The 16,377-nt window shown below is 39.9% G+C and overlaps 2 protein-coding genes across 8 annotated transcripts in view; one reads left to right on the top strand and one right to left on the bottom strand.

Annotated features, from left to right (window-relative positions):
* MTTP (microsomal triglyceride transfer protein) overlaps positions 1-2,286 on the bottom strand; it is a 46,643-nt gene extending 44,357 nt beyond the window's left edge. For 5 of the 6 annotated variants that reach the window (XM_078394618.1, XM_078394615.1, XM_078394617.1 and 2 more), the window contains exon 1: positions 2,157-2,283. The gene's annotated coding sequence lies outside the window, so the exon portion shown is untranslated. Of the gene's footprint in view, positions 1-2,156 lie in introns of all 6 variants that reach the window. The other variant, XM_073001884.2, reaches the window with a different exon arrangement.
* On the top strand, positions 2,197-15,809 carry TRMT10A (tRNA methyltransferase 10A). Of its 2 annotated transcripts, none has more exons than XM_073001888.2 (8): positions 2,197-2,285; positions 3,723-4,005; positions 5,604-5,766; positions 8,345-8,416; positions 9,371-9,445; positions 10,844-10,993; positions 13,119-13,224; positions 15,387-15,693. In XM_073001888.2, exons 2-8 carry the CDS (start codon positions 3,806-3,808, stop codon positions 15,554-15,556), a joined length of 936 nt encoding a protein of 311 aa, XP_072857989.2. In that variant the 5' UTR covers positions 2,197-2,285; positions 3,723-3,805; the 3' UTR covers positions 15,557-15,693. The 2 variants fall into 2 exon arrangements, with proteins under 2 accessions (XP_072857989.2, XP_020671307.3); XM_020815648.3 differs by lacking the exon at positions 2,197-2,285 and adding an exon at positions 2,302-2,850 and having other exon boundaries at positions 15,387-15,809.
* Positions 15,810-16,377: the final 568 nt, after the last annotated feature.

Genomic DNA, 16,377 nt, shown 5'->3' with positions numbered 1-16,377 from the left:
CTGGGCTTATTTTGTACTTTCGGGAGTTCTCGGTCCACATACTGCTGAAGCCTACCTTGTAGGATTTTGAGCATAACCTTGCTAGCGTGTGAAATGAGTGCAATTGTCTGGTAGTTGGAGCATTCTTTGGCACTGCCCTTCTTTGGGATTGGGATGTAGACTGATCTTTTCCAGTCCTCTGGCCACTGTTGAGTTTTCCAAACTTGCTGGCATATTGAGTGTAGCACCTTAACAGGGCCATCCTTTAAGATTTTAAATAGTTCCACTGGAATGCCATCACCTCCACTGGCCTTGTTGTGAGACAAGCTTTCTAAGGCCCACTTGACTTCACTCTCCAGAATGTCTGGCTCAAGGTCAGCAACCACACTATCTGGGTTGTCTGGGATATCCAAATCTTTCTGGTATGTTTCCTCTTTGTATTCTTGCCTCCTCTTCTTGATGTCTTCTGCTTCTGTTAGGTTCCTCCCATTTTTGTCCTTTATCATGTCCTTTTTTGCACAAAATGTTACTTTAATATCTCCAATTTTCCTGAACAGATCTCTAGTTTTTCCTTTACTATAATTTTCCTCTGTTTCTTTGCATTGTTCATTTAAGAAGGCCCTCTTGTCTCTCCTTGCTATTCTCTGGAACTCTGCATTCAATTTTCTGTAACTTTCCCTGTCTCCCTTGCATTTGGTTTCCCTTCTCTGCTATTTGTAAGGCCTGGTTGGACAGCCACTTTGCTTTCTTGCATTTCCTTTTCTTTGGGATGGTTTTTGTTGCTGCCTCCTGCACAATGTTACAAGCCTCTATCCAAAGTTCTTCAGGCACTTTGTCCACCAAATCGCGTTCCTTAAATCTGTTCTTCACCTCCACTGTGTATTCATAAAGGATTTGGTTTAGATTATACCTGACTAGCCCAGTGGTTTTTCCTACTCTCTTGAGTTTCAGCTTGAATTTTGCTATAAGAAGCTGATGATCAAAGGCACAATCAGCTCCAGGTCTTGTTTTTGCTGACTGTATAGAGCTTCTCTATCTTTGGCTGCAGAGAATATAATCAATCTTGTGTTGTTGGAAAAGGGTGTTTGTGATGACCAGCTTGTTCTCTTGACAAAACTCTATTAGCCTTTGCCCTGCTTCATTTTGAACTCCAAGGCCAAACTTCCCCTCACCTTCCAACCTGAGGGGCCCATCTTCCAGCGTCATATCTTTTAGCTTTTTGTTTCTGTTCATGTTTTTTTTCTTGGCAAATATACTGGAGTGGCTTGCCACTGCCTGCTCCAGGTGGATTGCGTTTAGTCAGAACTCTGTGCTATGACCTGTCTGTCTTGGGTGTCCCTGCACGGCATAGCCCATAGTTTCTCTGAATGCTCAAGCCCTTTCACCATGACAAGACAGCAATCCATGAAGGGGAAGTCATTTGTTTAGATTTCTTAAAAGTAAGGTGTGGTAAGTTTACAAGAAGTGCAAAATTAAATTCATCCAAAAAAGCCCTCTCCATTTTATGAATGTGGGATATTGGGCTTCTGTATCTGATTCAAAATGCAAGGAAATGACCCAACATTGCTACACAAATTCATGCCCTCATTGCCAGCAAGAAAAAAGATGCCAAGCTTTACATAGCTTGGTGTCACTTTGTGAATGTTAGTGAGCACAAGAGGGTACCCTGTATACCATTTTTACTGGTGCCATTGATGTTGTCAACATTCAGGCTGCCCTTTCATTGTATAAAGCAGCTTTTCGGGAAGGGAAGGAGGGCGGGGGAAAAGATGTGGACAGCTTGCCTTTAAAAAAGAAGGGAAAAAGCCAGAGGCAACCCCATGCGGGACTTAGTCACGCTGAAAAAAGGAGGAAGACCCCACCCGAAAAGCGCCTACCCAGCGGCTCCTCAGGATCACAGCCGCACAATCATCCTTTTGAACCCAGAGGATTCAGATGGGAAACCGGGGGGGGGGGGGGAATGCGATCGCGGGAGCCTCGCGACGGCTTGGCAAGAGGAGGACTTACTTCCGAGCAGTCCTCCACCCTCCGCGGCCGGCCGGACTTTACTCCCGAGGAAGACCCGAGGAGTGTTGGAGCCGCCGCCGCCAGGCCCACCCGTGTTGACTCATCTTCCCCCCCCCTTTCTCCATTACGTTTCCCTTGGCAGGGGTGGGGGGGGAGAAAGAGAGGCTTACTTTTGAGTAAATGCGCTTCCTCCGGAGGCGGGTGGGTGGGGAGGAGGCGGAGGCCAGGGCGCGCCTTGCTCGCGAGGAGGCCGCCTTGGCCAAGCTCCAGCCCAGCGTACGGAAGCTTTGCCTGGAAAGGTGCTGCAAATTATTTTAAATACCTAGCTCTTATTTATTTGATTTCTGTATCATCCTGTTTAGCGTAAAGCATTATTCTGGGCGGTTTACGAACAATGGATACAATAAGCAATCAGTAGGCAAGAATTAAAGCCTTAGCAGAATAGTAACACAAGGCATAGTAAGGATGGCAATGATCTTATACTACAATACTATATCTTTAAAAAAATATATTTCTGGAAATATCTCTGTTTATTCAACGCCAGTTATTTAATAGAAAAAATTCAGTCGCGAAGAAGTGAGGCATATCAGCAGCATCTGAACGGTACGCAGCCACAGGCGGATACACACAAGTTAACAAAAGCGACAATCCAAGTTCCGTCGGTCAGTGCAGAGGCAGGAGAAACCGCTGCGTCTTATTAAAGCGACTGCGATAGAGAGGGAGGGTGTGACGTCATTAGAATGCGCCCCCTGAGTTAAGGCTGTTTCTTGCTGCCGGAAGTAGTGCAGGTGGAGTGAGAAGGGTTTGTTCGGGGTCGAGGCGATTCCTGGTTGGCCTTTGGGGATCTTGCACGTGCAGATGCGAGTAAGTATGCGTGTCTGTTGCGTGTCTTCTGATTTACTTCTGTCAACGCGGAAGAACTTCTTCGCCTCATTGCCCTTCCTCGCCTTGGTATTTAGTTATACAGTATTCCTCTTCCCCCTCCTCCCCCATCTCTAGTCGAGATCTGGAGAGAGATATAAATTTTCGTAGGCCATTGGAAAATTCGCCTTTCAACTCTTGTTATAGACCCGAACCTATTGGAAAAGTCTAGGGGGGAGGTTAATATAAACGAGTAAATAAAACTTAAGGGGTGAGTTGTGTTAGCTCCATCACAAAAGAGCCAAGCGTCTTGTGGCATTTTTGAAGTTTGGCAGTTTTATATTCTTTCCTGAAGGAAGACAAGTGTTTGAAAAATTGGTGTTATGAATGGCAGGGCGGAAATCAAAGAGTTGCTGCCAAATCCTCTAATAAAACCATTAAAAGAAAGACATTGACTCAGTAATATTAAGACTGTAATCAATACTGCAGTTATGTGGTGTAACTAGTATTGATTGCAGTCTTAAAGAAAAGGTGATGCAGCACAGCATATAATCCTTGATAATGTCCCTTTACCATTCTGGTGCATCTGCCTATCATTTGGTATATATGACAAGTGAGTTGTGTTAACTGTTGGACATGTTCTTTTTGCTTATCTGAATAACAGTCTTTTCATTTTAGATATATACTCATAACATACTATTTTCTGTGTGATGCATTAATTTCTATGCATTGGTGACTTTAATGTTATAAATATGCCATGGGGTGGGAAGAGTATTCCCCTTTCCTAGTTATCAATATTCGGTGACTGACTGGGATTAATTTTTAGATGTACCTTTCTTTTCTTAGTGATGTTACATATTCTGTTTTGCATGCAGTTTCAGCAGTTGAAGTCGTACAAAATAGATCTTACAACTCATAGCATCTTCAGAAAAGACCCACTCAGATACATAGAAGGCTCATGTCATCAGGAATGCCTCCAGAAAGTGTTACAGCAACCAGCAACAGTGATGTTCAGTCAAAAACAACATGTAGCATTGATCAGATGAAAGCCAAAGACTTGGTGTTGGAAAAGGTGGACAATATTAAAACCATGTCAAAGAGACAAAGGAAGAAGCTAATGAAACAGAAACAGTGGGAAGAACAGAGAGACTTGCGCAAGTATGTTTTTTTTTCTTGGCAATAATTGGCTTTTTTTGTTTTGGCACCTATGGGCAAATTTACATTTCCTCCTTGTATTGTTATAAAATAAGAGTTTAAAATGGTGGTTAGGATGGCATGCTGTATCTTTTGTTTCCATTACAGCGGGGAGAAAGGAATAAATGTACGTAGTGAACCAATGCCTGTTTAGACATGAGATCTCTCTCAGCCCTTGTGATAAAAATGTCCAACAAGCTGCTATTAAATACATGAGCACACATATCTGTTTGATATCACACAGTACAAGTGGTCTACCCCTTTGGTTGTTTGGATCAGTGGTTCTTAACCTTTTTGAAAGAAACGCCCCCTTGAGCCATTGAGGAAGTTATCATCGCCCCCCTCCCCGCGCTGATATCCTATTTATTTATTTATTTATTTATTCATTTATTCATTTATTCATTTATTCATTCATTCATTCATTCATTCATTCATTCATTCATTCATTCATTTATGACACTTAAATCCAATGACCCCTGAAAACAAAATTCAATTCCAAGAAAATGAATTGCCCCCCAAAAGTAACATTTAATGATTTAGTTGCAAGTAAATTTTAAGACGCAAAAAGAAATATAAAAAGGGCATAAAAACAAACTGCAATGCAGGAACTAAAAATTTCAAGACGAAAACTCTGAAACTAAATTAAGATTGGAGGAAAATATGTATTCATGCACACTGTAAAAAGGCTGCAGCCATCTTCACCGGTTTGGCTTGCTCCAGCGCCCCCCTACCGCCCCCCTTCTGCTCCAGCGCCCCCACGCCACCCCTTTTCGTTTTACTGCCCCCCTGAAAAATGAAATCGCCCCCTGGGGGGCATTATCGCCCACGTTAAGAACCACTGGTTTGGATCAATGAGATAGTGGCCAAATATCTATTAGGCTCATGCACCGTAAATCCAAAATTATATCACTATTCCAATTATAGACAGTTGATCCATTTGCCTGTCAGACATTTGGGTCATGAACTCAGTCATGTGTTCAGTTGCAGTTCAGTGGTGCCTCGCTTAACGACGTTAATTCGTTCCAGCAAAATCGCTGTAGAGCGAAAACGTCATAAAGCGCAAATAAAAAACCCATTGAAACGCATTAAAACCCGATTAATGGGCTAAAAACTCACAGTCCAGCGAAGATCCTCCATACGGTGGCCATTTTCGGTGCCTGTATAGTGAGGAATCCATCCCTAAGCACAGTGGGGAGCCATTTTGAAAACCCGATGATCAGCTGTTTTGATCGTCGTAATGCGAAGAATCGGTTCCGGAAGCAGGGAACCGATCTTCACAAAGCAAAAAAACCCCATTTAATTGCGATCGCAAAAGCATCGTCATGAAGCGAATTTGTCGTCATGTGGGGTAATCATTAAGCGGGGCACGACTGTAGTCTGAAAATTATTGAAACCACTTGCTCAATTACCCTTGCACACAAAGTATTTTGTGATATGATTCTGGCCAGGAGATAAAGTTGCACTGGTTCCTACTGAGACTCAGAAGTCATTTGTGGAGTAGGAGTAGTATAGCACCGTACAATGTACTAACAGTTGGAAATTTGAAAATGCCAATGTTTCAGGCAGAGACGTAAAGAAAAACGCTTGAAAAGAAAACTGGAACGCCGGTCTCAATTGGAATCAAGCAATGAAGGAAGTATCAAGAAACAGATGCGTAGAGATGTTGTCCCTAGTACACTTCGCCTTATTATAGACTGCAGTTTTGACTGTTTAATGGAGCTAAAGGTAAATTGAAGTAATATATGTAGAAGCAATTTATTCAGGGTGCTTTAGTTTGGCTATTTTTAGAGCTTTACTAAGATATGGAGACAAATCAATATGGAATCAGCTGTTAATTCACAGAAAATGTTTTCAAGGAGTGATTTTTCACTCTGCTAATGATGGCTTTATATTGATGCTGTGTTATATTACACCAGAGTAAGACCAAGTTCTTGTAGAAATCTTTCTTTGTAGTTAATGTGGAAAATACTTAGTGCTAGATACCTGGCAAACATCACAGATACCCAGTAAACCTCAGGAAGTTTTCATTACTTAATGTTTTAAGATTGTTTCTATACTTTAGTCTAGGAATGAAAATGTTTATTCTCTTCCCATAATTCTACAGTGGGGTCTTGACTTGAGAACTTAATCCGTATTGGAAGGCGGTTCTCAAGTCAAAATGTTCTCAAGTCAAATCTGCATTTCCCATAGGAATGCATTGAAAACCATTTGATCCGTATCTGCTCTTTTCCGTCCATAGAAACTAATGGGAAGCTGCTATTCCGCCTTCGACCACTAGAGGGGGATATTTTGTTTCTTTTTTTCTTGGGTCAAGAAAGGTTCAGGGAAGGCAGGGAAAATACAGTCCAGGCAGTCCAGTACCAGGCAGTCTGAAGACTGTCTCCCAATCCACTCTCTAAATGCTGGGAGGAGTGAGGAAGCAGACAGGCACCCTTTTCACTGGCCAACAGTTAACTGAAAGTTCAAATTTTGCCTCCCACTTGGTTTTTTTTCAGTTCTTAACTCAAATCTAAGTACTTAAGTCAAGTCAATATTTTCCTATGAGAGCGGTTCTTAAGTCAAAATGTTCTTAACTCAAGCCGTTCTTAAGTCAAGACCCCACTGTATGGCATTTAATGACTAGGAGCTGGAAATATAAAAAGATACTGTAACAAGGATGCTATAGCAGTATAGGAGCCTCGTGGCGCAGTGGTTAAATCGCTGTACTGCAGCTAAAACTGTGCTCACGACCTGGGGTTCAAATCCCAGGTAGCCGGCTCAAGGTTGACTCAGCCTTCTATCCTTCCGAGGTCGGTAAAATGAGTACCCAGCTCGCTGAGGGGGCAATGTGTAGCCTGCATAATTAAATTGTAAACTGCCCAGAGAGTGCTTGAAGCGCTATGGGGCGGTATATAAGCAGCATGCTTTGCTTTATTACCATCATGTGTATTTATATTTAGAAGCAAATCCCATTCATTTCAGTGAGACTTACTTTCAAGTAAGCCAGCACAGGTTTGGTTGCTGTGGATTTTTCTGACAGTTTTTCTTCCTAATGTTATGCCAGTCTCTGTGGCTGGCATCTTCAGAGGATAGGAGCTAGAACTCTGTCCGTGTTCTGGTGTAGTGTGTGGGTTTACCAGCAAAAACAAGATAATTTTTTTTTTAAAATCTGACTGTGAAAATGGACTCGTCTATGAAAGCTCACATTAAAATATAGCAGTTAGTCTTTCAGATGCCATATTTTTTGTCTCTTAATTACCTCTTCTTTAAAAAGCACAGGTTTGTCAGTGTACTTCCTTCAAACTGACTTGTAGATTAGGTTGACCTTGTTATTAAGTACGCTAGCAAAATTAAGCAGGGACAGGGGAAAAGAGAAAAAAAGGCAAAATATTGTGGCACTTTAGAGACTAACACATTTGTTTCAGTGTGAGTTCTCATAGATCAAAATCTCCTCCAGACAAAAGGAGTAAAAATACATGACCTGTATATTTATGCATACCCCCATGGTGGGGAGCATCATGACCAGGTAAGGATACTAATGAAGTGACAATCCTTTGCTAACACAGGAATGGGACTGTCAGTTACTTGAGGTTTTAGTCAGGGTGATAAACTGTATGTCAGGTAGATTTAACTCTCCATGGAAATAGTAAGCATTGTTTCTAAGACATATATCAAAAGAGGACAATTATTTTATATCTGTAAGATATTACAGAAAGCCAGATTATAAATATTTGTAGTCTGTTGAGAAACCGTGATCTCTATTTAGGCCATTAGAGACACATTGGAACTTGTTTATGTAGACAGTTTCTGCTGTCTCACTCCCGCAATTCCCTTTTTAATTCCTTTTTTTCTACAGTATCCTTTTTAAAATTGATCATGACTTTCACCACCATAGGGATATGTATTTGCACTCCTTTTGTCTGAAAAGGTGGATTTTACAAAAGTCCTCACTGAAATAAATCTGATAAAATGCTACAACATATTACTTCTCTCTGTCTTATTATTTCTTGTTTCCCTTTATTTTTGCCAATCTGATGAGATAGACTAACATAGCTACTTTTAGGAGCTTGTTTTAATCATAATTTTTGTATGATGAGCTAGTACTGCATAAACGATATGTGGGAGAAGGGAATTTATAACTGTAAGGCTTACAGACTTTCTTTGTGTTGATATAACACATCTCTCTCCAGAATAATTGTCCTGTTTTAAAATACCTTTGAAAGTTAAAAGTGTCCTTTCTCTCTCTTTAGCGTCTCTCTTGGTTAAAGCGTTTTGTGATGCTTTCTCTGAAGGACAATATAAAAACAAATTGTGTTGTATACAGGATGTCAAGAAACTTCACAAGCAAATTCAGAGGTGTTATGCAGAAAATCGTAAAGCACTCCATCCTGTGCAGGTATGCCAGTGCAATTTTTTCCTTGTTCCATTTTGTTGCCACGGATGTGGGGGCACTGCGGGCTAAACCGCAGAAGCCTCTGTGCTGCAAGGTCAGAAGACCAGCAGTCGTAAGATCGAATACACTCGATGGAGTGAGCTCCCGTCACTTTGTCCCAGCTCTTCGCCAACCTAGCAGTTCGAAATCATGCAAATGCAAGTAGATTAATAGGTACCACCTCAGTGGGACGGTAAAACGGTGTTCCCTAGTCACGCTGGCCACGTGACAACGGAAACTGTCTTCGGACAAGCGCTGGCTCTACGGCTTGAAAACGGGATGAGCACCGCCCCCTAGAGTTGGACACAAGTGGACTAAAAATGTCAAGGGGAACCTTTGTTGCTTAGTCGTGTGCAAACAATAGAATTGCAGCTCTTACTAAAACGAAATTCAGTCTCAATCTCCAATACAGATGAAACTTTACAATATTTTTGTCACATGTTTTAAACATGGTTAACGTTTACGTTTGAATATGGAACCAAACAAATGTCTGTGTATTCCTAATTTAAGTGTATTTTGTATCATAATGGTTTTCTTAGAATCTTAGAACTGCAGAGCTAAAAGGAACCCTGTGGATCATCGAATTCAGCCCCCATCAAGGAGGCACAGTGGGGAATCAAACTCCCAACCAGTGGCTCCACAGCCAGATGCCTGAACCATTGAGCTATCCAGCAGTTGTTGATGATTAAGCTTTTTTCCTGCAGAGTACAGATATGTCTAGAATGTAATATCTATTTGAGCTTCTGGTTCTAAGTAGTCATTCACATGACTGCTTAGTCTTTCATATAAAACTAGAAGAATGAAAATTCATTTGGACAACTTCAGAATAATATTTGCATAGAAAGTATAAGAGAATGGTTAACTGGGAGTTAATATTAGCAATTATGATTCTTTTTTTTTTCTTTCCATCTCCCAAAGTTTTATTTGACCAGCCATGGAGGCCAGTTGAAAGACAACATGAATCAGACTGACAAAGGTTGGATAAACTGGAAGGTAAAAGCAATTTAAATGCATGCCTTGACTAAGCTTTGACATGATTGATGTTTCTTCATGAAAAATGTTAGACATTTTCAAAATAGAAGTGAAAAACCAATCTCTCCCCCTGTTTTTTAGAAACATATGAACTGAGGAATTTTTCTTTCGTACAGCTAACTACCTCACTGTTGGCTTATGAGATTGTGTTTGTAAAGTCTTCACCTTGTGCTTATTTATCTGAACTGATGAAGGTGTAGTTGAAGGCAGGAGGTAGAGTTCCTGTAATGATAGGTGAAGCTGGCCAAGCCGTTGTTGTTGTTTTTAAGAGTACTATGTTGCCAAAGTGCATAGAGTTATCTACAGAAGGATCTTGTCACAGCTTTTGAATTAGAGATCCAGAAAGTTATACCCTGTTTCCCTGAAAATAAGACCTAACCTGAAAATAAGCCCTAGTATGATTTTTCAGGATGCTCATAATATAAGCCCTACCCCAAAAATAAGCCCCAGTTAAGTAAAACCCCGTCCTCCACCATTGTGCAGCAACCAGAAGGAGATGACATGACTGTAAAATAAAACATCCCCCCAAAATAAGCCGTAATGCGTTTTTGGAGCAAAAATGAATATAAGACCATGTCTTATTTTGGGGAAAACACGGTATTATTTTGGAGGCTAGTTGTCAGCCAAATTGCTGCTCTATTTCTAGCCTAATTGCAATTGTTTCTTGATTAGGAAGTGACTTGGTTTGGTTTACAGCAATGGTTCTCAGCCTTGGGTCCTGCCAGGATTTCTGGGACTTGTAGTCTTAAGAACATCTGGTCACCCAATGTTGGGAAACTATAGTCTACAGATTCTTTTTGAGATAGACAAATTGACTTTTGCCTTACAAGTGGGGTTGGGAATTCTATGTAGACTCCTCAATAAATCTGGTGTGATTATACTGGATAATTAATTGAACTTTGGTCTGAGAATGATGTGTTGAGATCCCTCTCTGGCGGTAGGGCTTAACAGATACATTATTGACCCAATCAAAAGGGATAGATCCAAACATTTCATCCTTAGCTCTTTCAGAACCAGCTTGGCACTTTCCAAATGTTTTCGAATACACTGTCTCGGCAGCATGGCAGAGATTCGGGAATGATAGTAATTGTAGTGTGAAACGTATTTGAGGGCATCGTTTGTGAAACCAGCTTTAAAGAAAGCAGTAGGTGCAAGTGTGTTAAATAATCTTAAAAAGTCACTGACTAGATCCTCCTTTTCATAACTAGCATTGACCAAAAAGCTCTTATAGCCATATTTACAACATTGCTGCTGTTCATGTCTTACATTAGAATCAAGATGAGTCTGAAAAACACCTTATATAACCTGAAGGTCTTTGGGTTTTTAAAGTTAGTTTCTGTATGTATTTATGTCTTGAAGGACATTCACATTAAATCAGAGCATTATAGTGAGCTGGTGAAGAAAGAAGATCTTGTATACCTTACATCAGACTCTCCCGATATTCTGAATGACCTAGATGAGTCTAAAGCCTATATTATTGGAGGATTAGTGGATCACAATCATCACAAGGTAATTTAATAGAGACTGCAATCCTGTGCATGCTTAGGAAGAAATCGTGACTTACCTTTTTAAATTAAGAATGTACAGGATGTTATAGAACTTAATTCCTTTAAGTTGTTATTTTGTATTCTAATTCCATTACACCACACAGGTAGTTTGTTGTTTTCCTGGACATCTGGGGGAACATCTAAAGAAATAATGGACTTCTAATCTCTATGTCACTTTATTGCTTCTCACTTTCAAAGCAATCAGACATTTTAACAAGGCTTGTTTTGGAGCCTTGGAGCCAGAGATTTTTTTTCTGCCCACTTCTGTGGCTTTCAATAGTTTTTACCTCAGCTTGTATTCTAGGAATGCAAGTTCTTTGTTATGGATTATATTTAGAGTTGGGTAGTTACTGTTGCCTGCCGAGTCAGCACAATTCAGAGGATTGGACCCACAGGTGTTGCATGGGCGCCCTGGATTCCATTCCCATTGGCGCCCACTCAGAAGAGGAGGGGGCAGGGCAGGGAAGCCTGTAGTGCTTCTTTCGACAGGTCGTTCGCGGGAAGAGGTAAGGCGTGGAATCTGGGGTCCCCACAAAATACCTGTGGGACCGGTCCTTAGACCTGCGCTGACCTGCTGAACCATGGTAAATGCCCATCTCCAATTATATTCAAAAAAAGAGATAACAAACTATGACTTTAAGTGGATATGCTAGAAGAGATGTACTCACTTTCACCTCGTGATTATGAGAGGTGGAGAAGAAAATGGAGGACAAATTACTAGTATCCTAGTGCTCCATTTTGAGACAAGTCCTTTTGTGGGTGTGAGAATGGAGAGAAAATTAGCTGGGGAAACAAAGATGTTAAAAAGCCAGGCTGTTCTCTAATGAAGCCTTGTGTAAGATGCTTAGAGTATGCTGAACTGTCTCTATAAGCGGGTTGATCAGAAACATTTGAAAGAAGTGTGCAGTTTTAAATGGTGGCTTTAGCCCCCCGAAACCATTCCCTTCATAAACTTGATAATCCTGTATTCATGACTTATGCTATTTTGGATGACTAAAATAGCTACAGCAGTGTCAGCAATGCATCGCTGGCTGCCAGAGCTATTAGCAGACCATCCTCTGTGATTCTGTTATTTTTAATTATGTTTATGTAGTCGCTGACCAAGGATAAACTCCCAAGTAATGAAGTCCCCAATAAAAGTGCTTATGACATAAGTAGACAAGGTGGACAAAAGCTTAGAGGGAAATGTTTAGAATGTGCCAGTATGGCAAACTGTTCAATGTTTGCCATGTTTATTATTGTTATCCATCACCATCTTCTTCCTGAGCTCCCTTTAGAAAGTTTTAATAGCTTTTTTGGGATTCTCAATAATTTGCTGTTCAGACAGAGATTCAGGCCACACCCTTTTAGCTTCTTCAGGATGATTTTTAAAACTTCTGTTGACTGTATGTGCTTAATAATAGTTTTTATTTATTTGTTTTCCCTTTGTTTTTAACTTCTGTATGAGCAATCGGTTCTGTTTATTTGTAAGTGGATGAATTTGGGAGCATTGGTAGTAGAAATGTGCATAGTGGCGACAGAAATAAGGAGGCAATATCACATGGATCCCGGAAACTAATAAGACATCTTTCTGTAGACATACAGTGATATAAAAACCAGGGTGAAGATAGTAAGACTTCTTAACTTTGCCTGGAGCTCTCAGGGGCTGTACAGTGGTGCCTCGCATTATAACGTTAATTCATTCCAGCAAAATTGCTGTAGAATGAAAACGTCGTAATGTGAAAATTAAAAGCCCATTGAAACGCATTGAAACCCCTTCAGTGTGTTCCAATGGGCTGGAAACTCACTGTCCAGTGAAGATCCTCCATAGGGCAGCCATTTTCGGTGGCTGTCTTGCGAGGAATCCGTCCCAGAAAACAGCAGGGAGCCATTTTATTTATCTGGCGGCCATTTTGAAACCGCTGATCAGCGGGAACCGATCATCGCAAAGTGAAAAAACCCTATTCAGACCATCGTTTTGCGATCGCAAAAACATCATATTAATGCAGTTTCGTCGTAATGCGGGGCAATTGTAAAGCGAGGCACCACATTACGCATCTCTCATCAACTATGACTGCCTTACTTTTTCTCTTCCCCTGCTTTTTCAGGGAATCACATACAAAAGAGCACAAGAAGAGGGCATCCGCCATGCACAACTTCCGTTAGGTGTCTTTGTGAAAATGAACAGTAGAAAAGTTCTGGCAGTTAATCATGGTAAGAATTAAGCTAAGAAATAAACGATCATTGAAGACTTGGCTCTTCCGTCAGGTTTTCCTGGAGCATTAAGATCTCGGCCTCCCCTTTACCATCCTTTGTGTCATCATCTCCATCCACCCTTTTTACCACCTTTATTGCCATCTGTTTTAATTTACCCTGTTTGGCTTGTATTAATTTGTTCATTTTTATTGTGTTTTAATATTGTTGTTTATACTGTTGTTAGCCGCCCAGAGTGGCCTGGTTGCCAGATGGCGCGGAGTACAAATTTAGTAAATAAATAAATAAATTATAAAGATTGGTATAAATATAAGGATGCATCTATCCAGAGGTTATTACTTATTTTTCTTTTAAAAGTGGCTGGTTTATGAGGGGTACTTGGCACTTTTATCCTAATTTGTGATTATGTATCCATTTAAGATAGCTGCCATCCATTCTATCATTCAGCCACATGTATTTTTGACTTTCCATCCATATATTCTTGGTTATCCTACCACTGGCAGTATCACTTCATAGCAGGAAGCAGTCATCAGTACAGTAGCATAACATAGCTTCTACACATAATATAGATAGTCAATTTGTGTGTGATAGATTGTAAAGATCTGTAAATGAGTTGATTCTAAGCAGTCTTATAATTTTCTTCTTGATTTGGGATGCTGGCTTCCAGACTTGAGTTCATAAATAAAAGAGACTTTCACCATCACTACTTAGTGCTGACATTTTTGATAGCAGGTTGTATTTTTTGTCCATTCAACTTCAGCAGTAATCTCGTAGTTATAATGTATATAACATGAATAAATCAGTCATGCAGTTAATTGAGACAATATGCTTTATACTTCATTTCCCCCCAATTAGGTAAAGGTAAAGTTTCCTCTTGACATTTAGTCCAGTCGTGTCCGGCTCTAGGGCGCGGTGCTCATTCCCGTTTCCAAGCTTTTTGTCCAAAACTGTTTCCGTGGTCACCTGGCCAGTGCAACTAGACACAGAACGCTGTTCTGTGTATAGTCCCCAATTAATTTGTTATAATAGATGATCAATTAGATTTACCAGCTAATGTAACTTAGTTGCTATATCAATTTATATACTGTTAAAGAATTGTTTTTTTAAAACTAGATATTTATCTACTCCCCCCCTTAATTTTGAGCACATTCATGTATGTTTAATATTGCTGGTATCTCTTTATTTTCTTTCTTTTTATAGGAAACGTACATATAATTTTAAATATCAAGTAATTGTCTAATACTGTATTTATGGAATTGTAGATTTAAATATTCTATAAATTTCAATTTATAGAATTCAGTTCAGCTATGAAATATTAGAGGAACCTCATGTACCTTCAAAAGAAACATCATGCCCTTTTTATATTAACAGTAACTGAAAAAGCTGTATAGGAAAATCTGTAAGATAAATATGCCATACTTTAGTTGTTGAAACTTACTGTGGTGGTCAACAAAAAATTATACAGTGGTGCCTCACTAGATGATGATAATCCGTTCCACTGAAATCGCTGTTTAGCGAAATCATTGTCTAGCAAAAAGCATTTCCCCATTGGAATGCATTGAAACCTGTTTAATGCATTCCAATGGGGAAGAATCGTCGTTGTCTAGCGAAGATTGGCCATAGGAAAGCTGCTTTACGAACTGCTGATCAGCTGTTTAAATTGTTGTCTTGTGAAGCTTAGGTCCTGAAAACACCTGTTTGCGAGCGCGGAGGGAGCTGTCAAAATTGTCGTCTAGCGAAAATTGGTTTGCATTGTCCAGCAAAATTCTCCCATAGGAATCACTATAGCGATCGCAAAAAGCCAGTGTCTAGCAAAAAAACTGTCATGCGGGGGTAACTGTCTAGCGAGGCACCACTGATAGAATGCTATTACTTCTATACCGTGGTGTAAGTCAAACAATGTACACTATAGTGGCAGGTTGCTGCTAGTTAAGGAGTTGAGACATGTATTGCTTCTCATGGGCCAAGCCACAGGACTGGTCCATGATGGAGAAATACAAGCATTGTCATATTGACTATTTACACTCTGTGACTTAACAGTGGTATACATAGCTATCAAGGTTCTAACCATTATTTAGTTTCACAGCATAAATCAAAGAATAAATCTTACTCTATCAATCTCAGTTTTTATTTATTTGAAACATGTCATCTTTTGGTTGCAGTATTTGAGATAATTCTCGCATACTTGGAGAAAAGAGACTGGAAAGAAGCATTTTTCACAGTTTTGCCACAGAGGAAAGGAGCCAAGCCTCTGAATGAGACAACTGATGTGCCTACGAGCAAGTCTCAAGATTCTGAAAGCATTCAAGATGAAATCTCAGATAGTGACTAACCATCACATATTCATTAGTGGAAAGGGGCCACGGATACCAAAGTGTGGAAGCTGAATGTATATACAGCAGTGATACGCAGACTGCTCTGGAACTCTTTATGAAATAATGTAAATATATACTCCAAATTACAGTAGGAATATAAGACATAAGACATAAGACATAAGAAATTTATTTGTCATTGCGCTCACAAGTGGGTGCAACGAAATGAGGTGCTCTTCCCCAAGGTAAAACTGGACAACACTACAAAAAAAAGTTAAAATATACACAACTGTATATTTACCTATAAAATACTTGATTTTTAATATGTAGGTACTAAGCAAAATTGCAGTTAAGAGTTTTATGTTTCCCAAGGAAGCTGATATTTGATGGTGGTTATGGTTTTTTTGGACTCTGGCCATGTTCTGAAGGTTGTTCTTCTTAACATTTCACCAGTCTCTGTGGCCGGCATCTTCAGAGGACAGGAGTCAGAAATCTGTCTGTGCTCTGGTGCAGTTTGTTTGGCTAGTTGAGTTAGCTGATATTTATTTGTTATTTTTAATGTTTTCTTTTAATATTGCTAGAAGACAACTTTCTCACTCTGAAGCAGGTAACGGAATTTTAGACATAGTGAACCTTTAGTTGACTGAAATGTTTAACGATACCATGTTTATGTTCAATTTCTTCCTGTTTTTTCTGCCACTATAGTGTCTCTTGCTCTGCATGTTTGCTTATTTTTTGTGTAGTTTCAAGACTTTTTTGACGGGATGTCATGTTGCAGTTGAAGTTCTAATATTGGACTGAAATAAAGATTTACTTTTTCCTCACCCCCTCAACCATCCTC

Source organism: Pogona vitticeps, chromosome 5 (genome assembly GCF_051106095.1).
Source record: "Pogona vitticeps strain Pit_001003342236 chromosome 5, PviZW2.1, whole genome shotgun sequence".
Taxonomy (NCBI): Eukaryota; Metazoa; Chordata; class Lepidosauria; order Squamata; family Agamidae; genus Pogona; species Pogona vitticeps.
Note: the sequence above shows the minus strand (reverse complement) of the source record. Positions and strands in the feature narration are given on the sequence as shown.